Raw genomic sequence first — 22,423 nt, 5'->3', positions numbered from 1 at the left:
ACAATCATAAGGCCTTATTCACATATGTCTGCAGTCTCAAAGGAAGCACTCAAATCTGCTCAGAAGTGGTGACCAGGGGCACCACATTACACATACATACACTGTAGATATAGCCAACCTGCTGGCAGACAGGTTCAGTGAAAACTTCACCCCTCGGTCCCCCACATCACTAAATCAGGACATCCCCAGCACATGCCCCTATCTCCCTATCTCTAGGGAGTAAGTCATCACTGCCCTCTCAAAGGCAAAAAATACGGCCTCCATGGGACCCGATAACATCCCAGGCTGCATCCTACATGAACTTCGGCAGGAATTTGCAACACCATTAGGCACCCTATTCAGCCAAAGCCTGAGTATTGGCTTCATCCCAGCTGAGTGGAGGACACTGTCATCCCTTTGCACAAAGGTGGAGTGTCCACCAATCCAGGATATTATAGACCCATCAGCCTAACTAGCCTGATCTGCAAAGCGTTGGAATTGATTATCATGGACCTCATTAACAAGGACATTGGCAACCTCCAAACACTCAGTCCCACACAGTTTGGTTTCATCAAGGGGAGGTCATGCCTATTAAATTTGGTTGACTTCTCTGAGACAGTCACCAAAGCCATGGACAAGGGAAAAGACTGTGCACACCGCTTACTTTGACCTGGCCAAAGCCTTCAGTACCATTCCCCACTCAGGAGTAGTAGATAAACTCTCCCAACTAGTCATCAATCCATATGTTACCAGATGGGTAGCAAACTGCTCACTGATAGAACCCACCTAGTCAAAATAGGGGAAGCCACCTCAAGCAGTAGACCTGTAATGAGGGGTCTACCACAAGGATTGGTCTTGGGGCCTCTGTTTAGGATATGCTTTTCTGAGGTGCAGGCCAAAACCAATCTGCTATGGCTGACCAAGTTTGCAGATGACTGTAAGCTGGGCACTGTCATCAGTTCCCCTAGTGATGTGGACTTCCTCCAAGAGGGTCTCACGCAAACAAATTACTAGTGCCAGAAACATGGCCTCAAACTGAATGCCAAAAAATGCATCATCATTCCCTTTGGTGAGAGTGACACTCCCTCAAGTTGTCATATTAATAACAAGATTCTAAGCACCTAATCGATTGTGAGGGACTTTGGTACCGAGGTTGATAGCAAACTGACTTTTGACCACCAAGTTGCTTCCATTGTACAGAAAGCTTTCTACATGGCTCACCTCATTAATAAGGGTTTCTCATCCAGGGACAAGGAGGGCTTAACATCCCTGTATTCTTCCCGTGTAAGACCCATTATTGAGTACAATGCCCCTTTTGGCATGTATCTCACCAAGCACATACAGCAGTTGGAGAGACCACAGAGATTCCTCACCAGGAGAGGCTAGGGCCTCAAACATCTACCCTACACAGATAGGCCAAAAACCCTGTCCCCGTACTCATTCTCATACAGACTCCTCAGAGGTGAACCTCTGTCTGGCATACAAAGCAATCTCAGACCCCACTTTGGGATTGCTGCATATCCGCAAGTCAAGCTCCACTCGAGGAACCCGCACGTGCAACCTCAATATGGTCCGTGACATCAATAGGACTTGTTGGCAGGACAGATTTGTGTCCCAGCAACTTCCCCTTCTGTGGAATGGACTCCCTCTCCATGTCAAGCAGAGAACCTCATTAACCCTTTTTAAGTTTAACCTGGATAAATGGATGGGGAACAGAAAATACACCCCTGAGATTCCACCTGTGTCCCTGCTGGACAGGGGCATTGGCTGCTAACTTGTTGGAAGATTGTCTAAATTCTTGGCTAGGCTTGTAAGGGCTTCAGGGCCAACAGCCTAGTAACTTCCTATGAATATGTTGGTAGTCTGGTACATCAGCAAACAGGGAGGAACCCGTTCAGAAAGCAAGAATGTGCAAGTCCAAGTTATTCTCATTGCCCCTTTCTGGTCTTATCAGATATGGTTTCCCTCCGTATGGCTTCTTCTAGTGCATCCCCCATGGAAGCTGGATTATATCCAGATTTATCAACACACTTGACTAACTTCTGACTAGAAAGCCATGAAATTAACCACTTTGTTCCTCTAATTCCAACATTGGCCGGAGATGCCAGAATTTGCTCATCAGTTGTTCAGATCCCATCAGCATCCCAAAAACATACCACCAAGAAAATATATCACAACAAATGGAAGTGGTTTTCCATTTGGGCAGCTTCCAAAGGTCTGGGTCCCTTTTCAGCTCCTGTTCCCTCCTTCCTAGAATTTGAATAAGAACTTTTTCACAATGGGTCCATTTAAGTTCAGTAGACAGCCATTTTTAGATTTCATGTAGGCCAGAGCAACTCATCTGTATCCTCCTTGAGGATTTCTAAAGCTTTTCTGAAGGGAACCTTTCTCCTTTGACCTCCTATCACAGACCCAGTCCCTCCTTGGGATACTACCATCATGTTACAAGCATTGACTCGGCCACTATTTAAGCCAACAGTATCAGTAGATTTAAAGTTCCTCTCTTGGAAAACAGTTTTCTGGTGGTTGTCACTTCAGTTAAACAGATATCAGAGATGCAATCCTATTCTGCAAACCAATTTTTGTTTTTCAGAAGGACAGGGTTTCAGTTGGAACTAATGTTTCCTTCCTAAGGTGACATCTGAAGCTAATCAAAATCTGTCAATAAATCTACTAGACTTTTTTCCATAATTTTCAAACAAAGGTGAATACATGCTTCATATGCTGGCTGTCCATCTCCAACTTAGATTTTATATTCATACAACTAAGCCTTTCAGAAAGTCAGATCAACTATTTGTGGCATTATCTTAAGTTTAAATTGGGCAAAGCAATGGCTAAGGTTACTCTGTCTGGATGGTTACCTTAATGCATTTTATTAATGTGCAATAAAAGAGGTTTATTTCTACAATCTAAACCAAAATTTCATTTCACAAGAGCAGTAGCAACCTCTTCAGGCTTTGCCAGTAGATTACCTACTGATGATATCTGCGCAGCAGCTATTTGGTCAACAGTTCATACGTTTGTATCCCTTGTAGAGCAAATGAGCAGTCTAGCTCTCATTCATCCTTTTGCTCCACCATCCTCAGGAATGTTCTTCCTCGATAGCACCCGGGCCTGCGTGCTTGGGAACCTGTCCCATAGTTGAGTCGAACATAAATAGACAACATTGGATACCAGAGTTGTATGTACTTACTATAATGTTGGATCCATGTTGTCTGTTTCAAAATCCCTCCCACCTGCCCCCTGCCAAATGGTCACAAGTTAGGACTCCTATGACTGGTCTATAGCCCTGAAATTTTTCTTTCACACATTATGGAATGTGTCCTGAGTGAGAATTATTTCACTAGGATATAATTGCAGTGATTTTATTTTGGATATCATTTTTTTCAGGGGACAAACTTTATCTGAAGCTGTAGGGTGGAGTTCATGGAATTATCTGTAGGGGATGACTCAGACCCTGGAACTGAACAGCTTCAGATTTGGTGCTGAGGTCAAATACAGTCAAATCCAAAAGCCCTTAGTTGAACCAGATGAAAATCAGACAACATGGATCTATCGTTATGTTAAGTACGTAACTTTCATTTTGGGCTGGTCACTGCCTTTGCTATGTAGTGGGCCACATACAAGGTTGGGTCTTTTAAGGGAGGATGTTAGATGACCTTTGCTTTCAGAGCATATTTGTTTTCTTAAACACCTTTATTAAATTATCAGTTAAGACATGGTCACATATACATTAATAGAAAAAATACTATTTTTTTCATTTACATACATTATATATTTTATACATGTTTTTTTTTCTTTGTAGCAACTGTGATTCAGTCAAACATTACATAAATCATGCAGTTTCTGCCATCCCTTAAACCTCCACTCCTTCTGAACATTATTCTGCATGTAATGTTCACACCAATTCCAATTATTTCTATGTAATTTGCTGCTTCCCTTTTCTGAAGAACCCACTTCCAGTTCTTTTATGTCTTTTATAATATTCAGTAGTTCAAATACAGTTGGTTTAGATTTTGATTTCATTTTCTTTTTTTCATGCTATAATCTGTCTAGGAAATTCAGATCCCGTGTCCCAGGTCAAAAGAACCATTTTGTTAGTTACAGCCATTTGCTCCCCCAATATTTCCAATAGATAACTCATTAGGGAATTTTTACAATCTGCCAACTCATTACAGTCTGAAAAACATGTTCCCAGTTACTCTTTCTTCGCCATCACACATCCAACATTTGCTATTTACCTGAGGAAATTTTCTTTGAAGTCTGCTTGGGGAATACAAATACCGATGCAAACATTTCCAAACAAAAATCTTAAACTTTTTGGATTTTGTTGCATACTTGGGAGGCATACATATGTCTTTCCATTGTTCTCTTGTGAATGGCGTTTCCAGTCTTTCTTCCCAATCCTTTCTCACCTCCTCTGATTCTTTTAGTTTTCATGCAGTATTTTGTATGCTCTTCTAGTTCTCCCTTTTAACAGCAGTTTCTAGTCTAGATTCAACTAATAACTCTACCAGAGCAGGTCTTTTTCTTAAGACTTTCTATCCATTCTCTTTGTCCATACTGTGATGTCAGTCTCTGGTAGGAAAACTCTGACCTGCAGACCAAACTTCCACTTCCCAGTGCATTATTTTCTGTAGTTATTTACTCTCAGTACCTTGACCCCTTTGCCAGTTTTCTCTAATAAATTCCAGACCTCTTTTGCCCATTTTCTGTATACATACTGAAGTCATACACTATTGGTAAAAGTTTTTTTCCCATTTTCATATTGGCTTAGTTCTTAGAATACTTTCTGCGACTTTGAGTATAATATTCTGTATGGTGTTTATTCTTTTTAAGGATCTGCATACAAAATCCTCCTTTCTCCTTATTTCTTGAACTCCCTCCACCTTTTCCACTTTGAATTATAACCTTTTGCATATGTTGGTTATAAAAGCCTTAACTATATAGCTCTAAAATATTACTCCAATTCAGGCAATCCTAAACCACCTTGTTCTGTTGGGAGGATCACCTTGTCCCACTTGCCCACTTCCCATTGGCACATAATTACATTTTGTGCAAATACTCCATATGCACATACATTCTTTAGCTAATATGCTTATATCTTCTGATGAATTGGAAAGTTCTAGTAATAAGGCAGGATGCATGAACTAGGTTAGATTGTGACATAGCTCTCAACCTTCCAGCTCCAAAATGTGGAACACTGCCTCTCATAATGTGGAACAGGTGTTCAAAATATGGAATGCATGCTAACTGCTTACTCACAACTTCAACTAGGAAGCTCACAAGATGGTCAAAATGTGTTACACTTACAAAAGGTTCTTTTGATGAATATATGTGATTCATTGTTATTTATAATAGATAACATTTAAAAATTCTTAACAATGAATGTATATTAGGCCCTTTGAATATGGAATAATGGAGTATACTTTAGAGACATGGATTGTGAAGACAAAAGATTGACATATTTTAAAAACTTTTTGTGTATATTGTTTTAAGATGAAGACAGACTCAAAACATATATAGTGGCATATAAATGGACAGAGTAAAATATGAATAAAGTTACATATTGGTTGAGGATGTTTTTTGAGACAGATTACTGCGGGATTCCTCATTAACCTATGGTAGTTTAGATGCATTCATCTAGTGGTTATAAAACTTGAAATAAGGGAACCAATTTCAACTGTATAAGATTTCATAGCTTTAAAATGATGAACTTACTTTCTTTTGGGCTTCAATTGTCATATGAACAGAGGCACTGACTAAAGGCTATGTGCATAACATCCTTTCAAGAATGATATGTTGTAGACTCCATAGGTAGGTACCAGGCTATCGGCCCTAGTGCCTATACAAGCCTAGCCAAAAAGGTACCCTGGCTTTCGCCACCCAAGAAGATTATTTTCCTGTGCCCTTGTTGAGTAGAGCCACAGAGGTGATCCCCGGGGTGAATTTCCTATTTCCCTTCCAATCATCAAGATTTTTCTTGTAGAGTGCTAATGAGGAGCTTTGTTTGATATAGATAGGTAGTTTGTCCCAGAGTATGGGAAGTCTCTGGGACAGGAATCTATCCCTCCAGCATGTTCTGTTTATTGTGGTGACAAGGTTTAGGTCCCTAGAGCATGTATCTCAGAGGGATTGGGATTCCTTTAAGTGGAGCATGTCCAACAGCTCTGGGTTTGACATAGCTTTGTATATTAGGCAGAGATCACCTCTGAGTAGACGATATGCGACGGAGTAAATCTGAAGTTTTTTGAGATGGTCTGCATAGGGCATCTGTTTGAGGCTAATAATCCTCTTTGTGAGGTATTTCTGCGGCCTTTCTTGGGAGGGTTAGCCAGGTTACAGTGATAATGTTTACTTTGCAGTCGTGTGATGAAGTTTACTTGAGAGCATTGGAGTGGGGGCTTGAATATTTCCTGGTATTTTGAGTGGCAAAACGGATCTGTCTTATTTGTAAAATACACAGTGCCTGTGCAACAGGGTTAGAATTCACTGACCTTAACTGATGATCATGTGAAAAAGAAAATCATTTCTACTCGTCGAGTGATTCTGACTTTGATGATGACGAACCAAAAAAATTCCACATTCACATCAAACCTGCCCAGCCACAAGAAGAATGCCGCAATCCCACAGCCTATGCAGAGGAGCTGAAAGCTACTGTAGGGAACCTGATTCTTCCTCCAAATCCTGTGGTAGGTAATCAGTACTTAAATTAAATGTATATTATTTTTATTTTTTGCTTTATTTTTGCTGGTTTTGGTATTGGTTGCTGGTAGAGAAAAGCACAGATTTTCAGATTCATGTTGTTTTGTCAAATGTATTTAAATTTGAATTGGATTTTTCCAAAAAACTATGCCAGACAACTTTAGGTGAACCTTGAAAGTAATTTTTTTTGTAATGTGCAAAAGCCCTATGTTAACCCCACCATGTGGAAGGACAACCCCTCACATCCCCCAAACTTACACACAAATATATATGTACACACACACACACACACACACACACAGACACTGTCATTAATCTTGCTTAGTTTTGCGTTACCAGCAAAAATATTTTTTTTCTTTCCAGACCTTATGCAGTCACTTATATGGATATTAATAAGTAGACTTTAGACTAATTTTGTGTAGTACAACGTGGCCAATCATCACTTCATGTGAGAAAACTCCGTTGACTAGGACCACCTATAGCCATGTATCTAACCAGCATTTTATGTACACTTACCCACTGTAGGTCTGATCTGTTCTGTAAGATTTTGTGCAATACTATGAAGTAGGCCACATGTACAGCTCCTTTGTTGTTTATTACCAAGGATACCACTTATTCAGAGCGCACACAGTCTGCCCCGTTTTGTAGAACTCCACTAGATTTGTCCAGAATGTTGTTCCTGATGGGGAAGTGACACTTCTTGGATCGTGTGCTCCAGTGATTTCTAAGTTATGTTGGAATTCTCTTCCTCAATGGCGGTTCCATAATTCTACATACATTTGACATCAGAATAACACTTTGCTTCACTTGTTTTCAGCTTTTTCCTTTCAAGAGGATTTGCACCTGATGTCCTTCAAGGATGCATCTGCAGTCATAACATATGGGTTGTCCTGCCTCAGGCAGCCCTTCGGTCGGCCGGATTCCAAAGTCTGGGTCTGGCCTCGGCTGATGTCGCACTTCACCCGACGTCACAGCTCCTGGGGTATAAAGGCATCAGCCGACGCCATTTTCCTCAGTCTTTCTTGCCGCGCGGTGCCCGAAGCAGAAGCTGTTCGCAAGTGCCGGTCGGTCAGATCCAGAGATTTCAGCTACCGAAGACTTCTAAAAAAGCTAAGTACCCCGTTGGGGACTCTTTCTTGCCTCAGCCGATGTCAGAAAAAGTAAATAATTGTTTAACTTGTGGGAAACAAATACCTCATAAGGATTTCCACTCTTACTGCCTTCCTTGCCTAGGCCCAGACCACAACGTATCAGCTTGTTTAGCCTGTGCCTCCTTCAACCGACGGACACTTAGACGTCGGTCGGAGTTTGCAAAAGAGTTTTTTGGTCCCACTTTTGCATATAAAATACCGTCGGAGACTCCGACTACTCATTTAGCTAAAAAATGCAAGGAAAAGGACCGACACTCGCGGCCCGCGGTTTCGGCTGAAGCCACGGTTAGGCCTACCACGAGTGTCTCGGTTTCGGCTGAAACAGAGTCCTCGGTTCTTCCTTCGGCCGTAAGCATGCCTCCGACGACCGAGGCCTCAGAGGCCCCGGCTGAGTCGGCTACAGAAATTTCTACCGAAGAAGCAGGCACACAAGAATTGTCCGACACCATTCCGTTGGACATTTCTACTCCTGCACGTGGGGCAGCTAGACCCCCTGCTTCTATGTCTATTAAGGCCTTCTCCAGGGCTAAAGCAGCTAAACTTTCCAAGGCCTTACCTACAAAAGCTCCCCCTCACAGACCTTCCTCTAGTTCCCAGATTCTCAGCCTTGCTGAGGACCTCATTTCTTCGATAAGGGGATCCCAACCTCACCCAGACAGGGCCTCACAACCTCCTGAAAAAAGGCCTAGGACTGAACCCCCTGAACCTCTTTCCTCTGACTATTCCTCGGATAGATCAGATTTATCAGACCATCAGGAAGGACCATACTCACCTTATGAGGATTCGGATGCAGAAGACTCCATTCCTTTTGCCTCCCCCCCCCCCCAGAAGAATTTTCATTTGGGGAAACCCTACATTCAATGAGGGAACATTTCCAATGGCAGGGTCAGGATTTTGCTGATTCTAGGAAAAGGCTAAGGACCTTTTTACATTTACCACAGCATAGGCCTCTAGCCATACCACCTGTACTATCAGTTGTTGATGATGCATACAATGATGCCTGTTCAGCCCCTGATTCTCTTCCCCCGGCCCCTGCCAAACCTGACAGATATTACAGGGTCCCGGATTCTCATTTCCACTTGTACAAGGCCCACGCTGCAGACCCAGAAACCATTTCTCAGGGCCCTAAGGGTGTTGCAGCTGCCTCTGCCAAAAACCCCCTACCCTCTGAAAGAGAATCAAGAGCATTAGAGAGATGGGGTAAAAATGTTTATACATCTGCTACTCTTTCTGCCAGGGCTTTAAACTGTCAATTTCACATGATACAGTACCAGGAATATTTGTTAGATCAGCTGAATAAAAAGCTCTCCTCTCCTGAACCTTTAGACCGTAAGTCCTTTCAGGAGTTGGTACACAATTCTCAGCAGGTCAGTAATCATTTTTTAAAATGTGGCTATGATGCACTGGAGGCTTCATTTAGATCAGCTATGACTGGAGCAGTGATTCGAAGGCATGCCTGGCTAAAAGAGCAATCCTTGCCAGACCATGTTAAATCTAAACTCCTAGATGCCCCTATGGAGAAACAAAGTTTATTTGGCTCCCCTGCACAGGAGGTACTAAAGAAAGTGGAAGAAAAAGCAAAAGCTGTGGAAACAGTCAAGGATTTTCTGCAGGTCCAACCTCCGAGGTTCAGCAGAAATTGGCCTTCCAAGAATTGGTCCTTTCCAGACACCACCAGAGCACAGAGAGGCAGAAATAGACGCCCAAGAGGCAGAGGTCAATCAAGGGGTGCCTACAGGGGCCGTCAGTGGCAACCTGACAACCAGAGGAGTGCCTCCACAGCTGCGACTGCAACCACTTCCACAGGACAGACACAATGACTTGGCTCTGACCCCACCTACCAGGGAACAATTGGAAGCACCCTTGGGCGGAAAGTTAGCTTTATTTTCAAAAAACTGGCATTGCATTACAGGAGACAAATGGACTTTGCAAACAATAGGCAAAGGCTACAGGTTTCACTTCCACACTCTACCAAAAAAGAGAGGAATGCCAAACCTTCCACCAAGCCAGAAATCAGAGGCTCTAAAACAAATCATCAACTTATTAAGGATGAGAGCAATAGAAAAGGTACCATCTATGGAACAAGGCCAAGGATTTTACTCCAGACTATTCCTTGTATCAAGAAAAGAAACTCAATGGAGGCCTATTCTCGACCTGTCCGCACTGAACACATATCTTATTGTACCAAAATTCAAGATGCTGACCCTACAGCAACTTTTTCCCATGTTGGGCAAAGAGTCTTGGCTGGTGACTCTAGATCTCAAGGAGGCATACCTGCACGTCCCTATACGACCAGCTTGCAGAAGACACCTCAGATTTCTTGCAGGATCAGAGCATTATCAATTCTCAGCATTGCTCTTTGGCTTATCTACTGCGCCCAGAGTGTTCACGAAATGCCTGGCATCAGTAATTGCACATTGCAGACTTCAGGGAATTCAAATCTACCCATACCTGGATGACTGCCTAATACAAGCGGACAACAGGACAAAAATAATAAAGGATTTGGCCTATGTCATACAACTACTGCAAGCTTTGGGATACACAGTCAACATAGAGAAGTCAAGACTAGTGCCATCTCAAAGGATAACATTTTTGGGTGCAGAACTGGACACAATAACTCAGATGGCTTTTCTCACAGAAGAAAAACAAAAACAACTTCCAGTCTACTTCACGGCATTGACAAGACAAACTCAGCTTACTGCAAGGAAAGTCCTGCAGGCCCTGGGTTACATGGCATCCTGCATAATTTTGATACCACATGCCAGACTGCATATGAGGAAATTACAATGGTACCTAAGAAATGTATGGTCTCAACACAGACACAGTTTAGAAACCATGATACCAATCATTCCATGCCTGAAAAAGGAATTCCTGTGGTGGGCTCAGGCCTGCCAGACCAACAGAGGGTTGCCTTTCCACAAACCACAACCAAAGCAGACCATCACCACGGACGCCTCAGACCTAGGCTGGGGCGCACACATGGAAGACAAGTGTATCCAAGGTCTATGGTCCCAAGATCAGCTGAATCTACACATAAATCTAAAAGAGATGCTGGCAGTGAAGCATGCAATACAGGCATTCAAATCATTCCTTCAGCAAGGACACCTGCTGATAAGGACGGACAATACCACAGTCATGTGGTACATCAATAAACAGGGAGGCACGCACTCCTACCCTTTATGCCGGATGGCAATGGAGCTGTGGAACCTAGGCCTGAATCTCAACATTCAACTGCAGGCCAGATTCGTACCAGGAAAAGAGAATTCACTAGCAGACAAATTAAGCAGAACTACCACGGATGCTCACGAATGGATGCTGCATCCAGACATCTTCAAAACCATAACAAAGAAATGGGGAATGCCAGAAATGGACCTGTTCGCCTCTCCATTCAACCACCAACTGAAGAAATTCTTCTCAAGAGAATACCACCCACAAGCCTGGAGGGTGGACTCCCTTTCTTTCAGCTGGAAGGCCCTGACAGTTTATGCCTTTCCACCTCTCCCATTGATGTACAAAGTTCTACTGAAGATCAGGGAGGAACAGCCAAAGGTAATTCTGATAGCTCCAGACTGGCCAAGGCAACATTGGTATCTGCTACTGAGAAGCATATCTCAGACGAACCCATGGACTCTACCTCTATGGCCTTTACTTCTAACACAGAACAACTACAAGATCCTGCATCCAAACTTGAAAACGCTGCAGCTAACTGCCTGGAAAATTGCATAAAAAAAACCAACCTGCTTTATCTCAGAGAGTCAAGGACATTATCCTGGAGGCTCGCAGACCCTCCACAAGGAAAACATACTCAGCCAAATGGAAGAGATTCCTCATTTGGAGTGCATCAAAGGGAACAGATGTCACGCTTGCAAACCTAGCACACATCCTAGAATACTTAGCAGAACTGTTCCACAATGGCCTGTTCTATTCTTCCATTAAGATTCATGCATCAGCAATTTCAGCAGAGTACAACATGGATCCTCCTATCTTCTCTCAACCTCTCCTCAGACAATTTCTAAGAGGGATCAAAAATGTAAAACCTCCAAGGAAACCACCTTTGCCTGCATGGGATCTCAATTTTGTTCTGGAAAAATTAACACTTCCCCCTTTTGAACCAGCTGCATCAGCAGACTTACAGTTCTTATCTTGGAAAACTGCCTTCCTTCTAGCAATCACTTCAGCAAGAAGGGTATCCGAGTTACAGGCATTAATGGCAGTACAGCCTTTCCTTATTTTTCACCAGGATAGAGTGTCTCTGAGAACCAATCCTACTTTCATGCCAAAGGTGATATCTAGGGTATCCTTGAACCAAGCTATTCATTTACCTACATTCTTCCCTAACCCACAGAACAGGGGGGAAAAGCTACTGCACACCTTAGATGTACATAGACAACTGCGCTACTACCTGGACAGAGCCAAGACCAGCAGAAAAACTGACCAGCTTCTGGTAGCATATGCAACAGGAGTGCAAGGAAAAGCAATTTCCAAACAGACAATTTCAAAATGGATAGGGAATTGCATTCGATTCTGTTACTCTTTTCATGGAAAGACAACTCCTGAAAATATCAGGCCTCACTCCACAAGGGCTACAGCCACCACTACATCTTTTCTACGAGGAGTGGCTACCAAAGACATTTTAGAAGCTGCTACTTGGAGCTCCGTGCATACATTTGCCAAGCATTACAATCTTCCTTTATGCTCCAGATCCCGAGCAGGCTTTGCAACTGCAGTTCTACAAGGGATCTTAACTACAACATCTTTATCTTAGTGCCTCCTCCCCCAGTTTGGCTATGGTATTCTACCCATATGTTATGACTGCAGATGCATCCTTGAAGGACATAGTACAGTTTTGTACCTACCATAAATGTAGATGTCCGATAGGTATGTATCTGCAGTCAGGATTACCCACCCTCCTACCCCTCTGTGGTATTCCTAGGGTGCTTACCCCTCTTTCAGCTAGCTGGGGGAATCTATTATGGTGTATTTGTTTGTATGTATATATGTATATATATATATATATATATATATATATATATATATATATATATATACATATATATATTTTGTTTGCTACTGTTTGGAATTTTTCAGCATTTATCCAAATTTAGCCTTCCTAGAGGGCACCTGACATCTGGGGCAAGAAACACTGAGGAAAATGGCGTTGGCTGATGCCTTTATACCCCAGGAGCTGTGACGTCGGGTGAAGTGCGACATCAGCCAAGGCCAAACCCAGACTTTGGAATCCGGCCGACCGAAGGGCTGCCTGAGGCAGGACAACCCATATGTTATGACTGCAGATGCATACCTATCGGACATCTACATTTATGGTAGGTACAAAACTGTACTTTTCTTCTAATCAAGAAGAATCTCTTCTTTCTCTCATTGTACTCCTTAATTCTCTATATGACTTCTGGGATAAACCTCATCATTCCCCACTGCCTTAGCTCCTGTAAGCTTTTGAAACTCAAGACCATTTCCAGCATGAAAAGGCTGAACCGTTTCACCAATTCTGACAAGATATCAATTAGCCCATCCCTTCTGTTTTCTTAGATTTCAATATCCCTTTTGTCTTTACTTGGAGTCTTATGTATTTGTAAAATGCTTTGTCACTTGTCTTGAGTGAATCGGTTGTCTTTTCCACAGGTTTGGAATTCTACCTGCCTTTTCTACTTTTTTCTGCCTTAAGATTATTGTCTTCCTTTGTTTTTATTTTGTTAGAGTTCATAAATAGTACATGCTTTTTTTTCAATTTATGTGGTAGTAATACATACTGTGGTGGTGCAGTGGTTAGCGTTGCCGCCTCATAGCAAGATCATCTCCGGTTTGATTCTCGGCTGGAGCGGCTTCTGTGCGGAGTTTGCATGTCCTCCCCACGGTTGAGTGAATTTAAAATACATGCAGGTAGGTGCGAGTGTGTGTGGGTGTGCCTTCTTTGAAGGTTGGGTGCCGGGCTGCCAACTCGACACAGTAAAAATTCACAGACAATCATTAGCGGACCGAAGTTTTGCTGTGGCAACCCCTAACCGGGAAAAGCCAAAAGACAGTTTATGTGGTAGTAATACAGTGAAAAGCAGCCAGTGTACCAGTCATTTTTCCTCCAAATACTGTTTGCTTAAGTGGATATAGAAATTCAGAAAAGTAGAAAAATAGTGTGTGTGTGTGTGTGTGTGTGTGTGTGTGTGTGTATATATATATAAATGTATGGGACCCCTTCAGACAGAAACCCAACTTTTACTTTCCTGATGACCGCACAACACCAACATCCCGGAACACTGACTTTCCACTCCAGGTAAGTAACAGCTTGGCCATATTGTTGAATTTTGCCCCTTACCCCCACAGTAGTGTGATCCTGGAGTTGGTATATTTAGTTAGGGGGGGTGAAGCCCCCCCCCCCAGATGAGTGGGTTTGGTTTTCTTTGGTTTACATTTTTGTTTAGGATGGTCAAACAGTTACTTACCTAGAGTGGTAAGTCGGTGTTCCGGGACGTCTGTGTGCTGGAGCTGTCGGCCTTTTCGTCTCGGTGTCGAGTTTCAGGTAAGTAAAATTTTGTTCTTCTAAGCAGACCCATATATGTATGTATGTATGCATGCATATATATGTATGGGTTTACTTCTAAATTTCGAAGTTTTAAAACTTCTAATTTCGTATGGTTGAGACCATTAGAACAAAGTTCTGAAATTTCAAACAATGGAAATCTTGGTATAACGCAAAATAGTACATTTAGCTTTCTCCTCTCTGTAGTGCGATCTCAGAGTTGATATATTTAATTAGCAGGGGGTGTGCAGGGCTTCCTCACTGCAAAAACATATAAAAAAAAAAAAAAATTTTTTTTTTTTGTTTTTATTTATTTTTTTTTATTTACATTTCGAAGTGGATCTTATGCTCTCGACCATAAGAAATTCAAAGTTTTGAAACACTGAAATTTAAATTTAGAAGTAGAGATATATATTTATATCTATATATATATATATATATATATATATATATATATATGGGTCTACTGCAAGTGGTCGAATTCCCACAATCTCGAACTTCATATGGCCGACCCCATATGATCGAGTTTATGAAAGCTCGACCGGACTGCATGGAGATCTGCATACAACGCTTAACAGGAATATTTCCCATCACTGCACTTAGTGCAATCTTGGAGTTGGTATATTTAAGTGGGGGGGGGCGCAGGGGGGCTTTCCCCCCTGCAAAATACTGATTTTATCAGTATTTCTTTTGTTTTTTGCCATTTTGGAAAACCGGCTTTCACAAAAATGCACTTAATACACACACACACACACACACGTGTATATACATGCATACATATCTATATATGTGGTTTCTGCCTTTTTTAATTTCTCCAAGTCTTTTGGGTTTTTAATACCATGACGGGAATGGACCCCATTCCTAAGTCAAAGTACGATTAAAGTTCAAGAAATTAGTATTGTTTCACTGTTTGACGTTAGCCAAAAATGCTCGTCGGGGCACCCGCAATGTGCCCAGCAATTTGTATGGTGTTACATGAATTGGTAACGTATCTAAATATGATTGTAAATTCTTTTTTATAAGTCCAGTTGCTCCTACTGCTACTGAAACTGTCTGGGTATCTTTCTTACACATGGCTCTTGTTTCTGCCTGCAGATCCAGGTATTTTATGACTTTGTGTCTCTCTGTACGCAAGACACTGTAGTCACTGGGTGTGGCGATTTCAATGATCAATGCTACTTTTGTCTTTTTTTCTTGGATCACTATATCCAGTTTTCTAGCATCTATCTTTTGAACTGTTGGTATTGGGTGATCCCATGTGATATAAACTTCATCATTTTCTATGATTCTTTGTGGCGCATGTTTCCTGTGTTTTTCAGCCACTTCGATACCATAATTTTTGCACAATCTCCAGTGTAACAGTCTCGTCACAATATTATGCCTTTCAGTATACAGTCCATCTGCCATTAGTGCGTCGCAACCACCAACAAGGTGTGTGACTGTTTCAAATTCAGTTTTACAAACCCTACATATGTCTGTTTCTCCCACACGTTCAATGGACTTTGTAAACCAACGTGTATGTAGCCCCCTATCTTGGGCTGCCAGTATTAACCTTTCATTTCTTGATGTGAATTCACTTCTCCTTAACCATTTCTGTGTGCGTTCTTGATCAACATGAGGCTCTTCCAGATGGTTTCTATACTTGCAACTATATTTATGTTTTTTTCCACATTTCTTGCTTTCTCATCTGGTCCTTCACCTTATATTCTTTCTTTTGTGTTTTAGCACATTCAGTTGCTGCCTGTTTTTTATGTACGTCTGGTATAATTTCCATTCCTGCTTGACATCGATATGCTTCTGCTAAATTAAGCAGAGATGTTATCTTAGATTTATTCTCCTCATGTTTCAAAACTTTCATTACATTTGGATCCTGTGAGGTCAACAGATATGTGTAGAGTCCCATGATTGTAGATCTATATATGCAATCAATTTCAAGGAGGCCCATCTCTCCTTCAGAGTGGGGAATATATAATCTTGGTATACACTGATTTTTATAAATCATTTGGTAAGCATGAAGCATCCTTCTTGTTTTAATATCCAATCTGTCCAGCACTTTTTGGGGCAGTCAATCACTCCAAAACTATGTTAGGACAGGAAGAGCAAATTGATTTATGGCTTGGATCTTGTTCCTAGATGTCACTTCTGTTTTAAGGATTAATTTAAGTCTTCTAAATACTCCATACTGAGCTTTATTTGCATTAGTTCATGTGTGGCTGTGTGTGTATATATGTATATGTAGGCACACACGCATATATATATATATATATATATGGGTCTAGGTCATAAGATTGACAGCTCATATGACTGAAACTCATTTGGTCGACAGCTCATTTGGCTGACAAAAAGTATTCAAGGCAAAAACCTGGGATTTGCCCCCCTCCCCACTGTTGTGCGACTGTGGAGTTGTTATATATAGTTGGGGGTGTGTGGGGGGCACAACCCCCCACATTGGGGGGGTGTGGGGGGGGCGAAGCCCCCCACCTATACTTTTTGTCAGCCAAATGAGCTGTCGATGAAATGAGTTTCAGTCATATGAGCTGTCGATCTTATGACCTAGATCCATATATATATATATATATATATATATATATATATATATATATATATATTCCACCCCAGGATGAGGATGCACTCACCATGCTGTGTGCTAAATATTATATCCTCAAGAGTAATCCAAACATAGTGAAGGAAATAAATATCCTGAGTTGTGGCAATCTTGGAGAATATTTGAAGGAACTGGTATTTTATGCAGACAGCAAGCAGTTTGTGTTTATAGCTTCTTCTTTAGCAGAAATAGTTTTAATGAACTGACCTCATCCTTTTTTTTAATTTAATATCACCTAATTTAAGACTTGTTTAGTTTTATTCTTTTGAATTACATATGCCCTTATATATTAGTTATTTGCATCTCTGATTACTTTACTTCTGTGACGCCTTCTTTTTGCGTGTATTACTGTTTATCCCCTAAATTGTATATATTCTGTATATGTCTGTATTTTGAAGTACTCCTTCACTCGACTTGTCAGTAAGATTTCTTAAAGATGATGTTGATTCCTAAGAATGTTTTGCTATTTTATATTTATTGCCATAGATAACTCACAGGATATTTCTTTCATTCATTGACTTTGCTTCATTTACCTAGTCCTAGTTGGATACATTTTCGATGTTGTGGCATACTCTAAGGAATTAATGTGAGCCCTACTGAGTTATAATGATTGGCAATAATTACCCCCCCCCAAATTCGTAATTGGCTGAAAACAGTTGGCAGCAAAACAGGACTGATGTTATTATCATCTGGCCAGGTTTCACTTGTAAACATCAGGTAAGCAAACCAGAACATTGTCACCTCACAGTAAGACGCTGTCCGGTTCGAATCTCAGCTACAGCGTCTTCTGCGTGGAGACATGCATGAATGGGCGCACCTTTGTTGAAGGTTGTGCGTCAGGCCTGGCAAGCCGGTACATAAAAATCAACTGCCAATCATTAGTGGACCGGAGTTCCGCTGTGGCGACCCCTAACCAGGAAAAGCCGAAAGGCACAAACAAGCAAACTTGTTCCAGATGGACCTAGTGTTAGAATACAGCAGTCTTGCTAAGGAATAAGACCCATCTACTTGTCCCAGATAGCAAGGGATCCTTGTGTACTTAAAAGCAAAACACATGAAAGTCTGTCAACATGATGTTTCAGCTTTGGGTTTAATATCGTGTTTTTGGTTACGAGTTGGGGATGCAGCGCCATAGAGGGCTTTGCTTTTTCATACTAAGTTTTTTTGAATTGTCTGTTCTGTTAGACACTTCTGCATGGGCAGTGACTTGAGCTTCGATTACATGAATCAGATTCATTTTAACTAATTGCTGTCATATTGAGAAAGTCCTTATTTAGAAGACTAATGTGGTATGAAAGATTTTTAAATTCTGAAACCTGTTTGCATGATGATTAATTTATTTATTTTGAGATTTGTTAACCGGGTATGTCCTACTGAGCAAGAGCCCATTTTCAGCAGAAGTCCATGGGGGAAAAGCCTTATGTAATTACAGATTAAATTACAAGCAGAGAATAGCAGTAGTTGAGACATAATTAACATACATGAGTTTTTATATTTAAGATTGACACACTTGGTTAGATTAAAGTACACGTCAGTTAACTTATGTAGATTGTGGTGCAAACAAGATTGTTATAACAGTAAGAAGAGAAGAGGAAGTTATTAGCAGTTAAAGGTGGTAAGACGAAAGACATTGCAGGATGAGAAACAGTAAGGGGAAGTGTGTGAGAGCAAGCAGAGGAAAAAGTTGAGTTAAAACAGGAAGTATACAAGGAAGAAGTTAGTGTAAGGATAAGAGAACGAGGATAAGTGGAGGATGAGCAATTAAATGAGTTAATTAGGGCCTTGGCATGTAAAGATCCACAATTTTAGGAAAGGTTTCTGTTAGTGCTTTTTTTAAGCTTTGTGTATGCAGAAAATTTCTAATGCTCAGTGGGAGTTTATTCCATGCTAGGGCAACTGAGTAACTATATAAGTTTTGTCCTATTGTTCTTTTTGGCTTGTGGACTGCTAGGAGAAATTGATCAGAGCTTCGTAGAGAGCGGGAGGGGGTTTACAAGGGATATGAGTGAGGAGATGACTGGGCAGGAAATGAGTTTGTTGAGGATGGAGTGTATAAATGACAGTTGGGGGAGTAAGAGATTTTGTGGGAATTCAAGCCAGTTTAAAGTTAGTAAGGAATTGCAGCGATGATAGTTGTAATGTTGATTTGTAGCAAATCTGGCAATTTTGTTGTGAGTTCAAGCTTGGACTTTAGAGAGGATTGCAAGTTGGTCAGGATAGGTGAGGCATACAGAAGCCTGGGAAGAAAGTACACATAGGCAAGAAAAAGTCTAGAGTCGTTTGTTAGGTTTTTTTTATTTCTGTGAAGCAGATCTAGTTTGTGATATGTCTTTTTAATACAGTTTAATATGTACAGTTCAAATTTAATTTGATCAGTGATCACACCCAGTAGTTAGTGTGTGTGTGTTTGTGTGTCCACATTTATGACGTTGTTGAGTGATAAGATGGTAAATGATTTATGATGAGAAAGGGACTTTGGAAGAAATAAGAGGTTTGTTTTTTTTCTAATTAAGTTTGAGTTGGTTGTAAGTAAGCCAGTTTTTTGACAGAGAGAAATAAGTTTTGGGTAAGTGAGTGGAGGTTAGAGAGATTGTCAGATGTGGAGATGATAGTAAAGTCGTCATCATATTGTATGAGTGTGGACTGAGTGTAGGACGTGTGAAGACAGTTACTGAAAATGTTAGATAGTAGTGGTCTGAGAATGGATCCTTGAAGTACTCCAGTATTGACAGGGAGAAAGGGGGAGTAGGAGGAGACCCATTTGACAGACTGCTGCCTGTTTTTGAGGTAACTAGAGAACCATGAGAGGGGAAGGGTTAGAGATGTTGAGGTCAGACAGTTTGGTAAGGAGCTTAGAGTGGAAGGCTAGGGAGAGATCTAAGAATAGACAGGAGACAAGTTTATTAATGTCACTGGCTTGTGTGATAGTTTGGGTAAAAGAAATTAGGGCGGTAGTAGTCCTATGGTTATGGCGGAAACCGTGTTGGGTTGGTATGAGTAGGTTTTCCTGCAATAGATAGTGTAGGAGCTGCTTATGAATGCATTTTTCTAGTAACTTAGAGGGGGGGGGGGGTAGTATGGCTATGGGGCGGTAGTTTGATAGGCCAGTGGAGAGCCCTACCTCGTGGATAGGAATGATATAAAATTGTTTCCAGATCATGAGGACAGAAGATTCCTGTTCAGAATGGTTCATTAAGGTAGACATTGGGTAAGCTAAAGAGCTAGAGTTGAGCTTTAGGAAGTAGGGAGGTAGATTATCTGCTGAGGGAGAGCATGGCTTAAGTTTATTGAGTTTTTATGTAGGTAGTGGTAGGAACTGAAGGATGAGGGGGATGGGGGGATAGTGATGTTAGTATTTAGGGTTAATTTGGAGATGGAGTCAATAAAGTAGGAGTTAAATGTGGTGGCAGTTTCGAGAGGAGAGTTGTTGGGAAAGAGGGTTTGGAGAGCTAGGGCTGCCTGGATAGAGAATTTTATTTATACTATTCCAAAATTTTTGGGGATTCCTGTGGTGGTTTGTTTGGGAATTTTAGTAGAATTTTTTCATCATTGTTAACCTGATTTTTGGTGAGCTTACAGTGTTGTTTGTAGTTTAAGAGGTTAGTCTGGAATTTGAATTTAACCAGTTTCTCCAAGCCTTGTCTCGATCATGTATTAGGGAGTGAGTGTACTTTGACTGCAACGGTGCAGGATGGAATTTTATTTTCATTTTTATAGGGGAGCCAGGGTGTTGAGAATATCTGGGAATCATCATCATCTTCTTTCGGCTGTTCCTATTAGGGGTCGCCACAGCGGATCATCTGTTTCCATTTCTTCCTGTCCTCTGCATCTTGCCCTTTCACACCAACCACCTGCATGTCCTCTCTCACCACATCCATAAACCTTATCTTAGGCCTTCCTCTTTTCCTCTTACGTGGCAGCTCCATCCTTAGCATCCTTTTCCCAATATACCCTGCATTCCTCCTCAGCACATGTCCAAACCAACGCAATCTCGCCTCTCTTACTTTGTCTCCAAACTGTCCCACCTGAGCTGACCCTCTAATATACTGATTCCTAATCCTGCCCATCCTAGTCACACCCAGTGCAAATCTTAACATCTTTAACTCTGCCACATCCAGCTCTGACTCCTTGCCTTTTTGTCAATGCCAGTCTCCAACCCATATAACATAGCTGGTATCAGTACCCTCTTGTAGACCTTCCCTTTTACACTTACTGGTACCCATCTGTCACAAATCACTCCTGTTACTCTTCTCCACCCATTCCCCCCTGCCTGTAGTCTCTTCTTCACCTCTTCCACATTCAGCATTACTCTGAACTGTTGATCCAGAGAACTTAAACTCATCCACCTTTACCAACTCTACTCCCTGCATCCTCACCATTCCTCTACCCTCCCTCTCATTTACACACATATATTCTGTTTTAGCCTTGCTGACCTTCGTTCCTCTCCTCTCTAAAGCATATCTCCACTTCTCCAGGGTCTCCTCAACCTGGTTCCTACTCTCACTACAGATCACAATGTCATCTGCAAACATCATAGTCCATGGGGCCTCCTGTCTGATCTCATCTGTCAACCTGTCCATGACCACTACAAATAAGAAAGGGCTCAGAGCTGATCCTTGATGTAATCCCATCTCCACCTTAAACATATCTGTCACTCCCACAGCAGTCCTCACCAATGTCACACTACCCTCGTACATATCCTGTACCACTCTTATATACTTCTCTGCCACTCCCGACTTCCTCATACAATACCACAACTCCCCTCTAGGAACCCTGTCATATGCTTTCTCTAAGTGCACAAAGACACAATGCAACTCCTTCTGACCTTCTCTGTGTTTCTCCAACAACACTCTCAGAGCAAACATTGTATCTGTAGTGCTCTTTCCTGGCATGAAACCATACTGCTGATCACTAATCACCACCTCCCTTCTTAACCTAGCTTCCACTACTCTTTCCCATAACTTCAAGCTATGACTGATCAATTTTATCCATCTGTAGTTACTGCAGCTCTGCACATCACCCTTATTCTTAAAGATGGGTACCAAAACACTTTTGCTCCACTCCTCAGGCATCCTCTGACTTTCCAAAATTTCATTAAACAATCTGGTTAAAAATTCCACTGCCATTTCTCCTAAGCACCTCCATGCTTCCACTGGTATGTCATCTGGGCCAACAGCCTTTCCATTCTTCATCCTCTTCATAGCTGTCCTTACTTCCTCCTTGTTAATCTGTTTCACTTCCTGATTCACTATCCCCACATCATCCAACCTTCTCTCTCTGTCATTCTCTTCATTCATCAGCCCCTCAAAGTGCTCTTTCCATCTACTCGACACACTCTCCTCGCTTGTGAGTACGTTTCCCTCACTCTCCTTTATCACCCTTACCTGCTGCACATCTTTCCCAGCTTTGACCCTCTGTCTAGCCAATCGGTACAGGTCCTTTTCTCCCTCT

The 22,423-nt window shown here is 41.6% G+C and overlaps 1 protein-coding gene across 1 annotated transcript in view; it reads left to right on the top strand.

The window, feature by feature from the left end:
• LOC122808415 (F-BAR domain only protein 1-like) overlaps positions 1–22,423 on the top strand; it is a 2,144,012-nt gene that overhangs the window by 1,331,125 nt on the left and 790,464 nt on the right. Inside the window, exon 14 of the mRNA XM_044079378.1 lies at positions 6,493–6,671. Within this exon, the coding sequence (XP_043935313.1) occupies positions 6,493–6,671 (179 nt within the window). The remainder of the gene's footprint in view (positions 1–6,492; positions 6,672–22,423) is intronic.

Source organism: Protopterus annectens, chromosome 8.part0, assembly GCF_019279795.1.
Source record: "Protopterus annectens isolate FY-2018-M chromosome 8.part0, PAN1.0, whole genome shotgun sequence".
NCBI lineage: Eukaryota > Metazoa > Chordata > Ceratodontiformes > Protopteridae > Protopterus > Protopterus annectens.
Note: the sequence above shows the minus strand (reverse complement) of the source record. Positions and strands in the feature narration are given on the sequence as shown.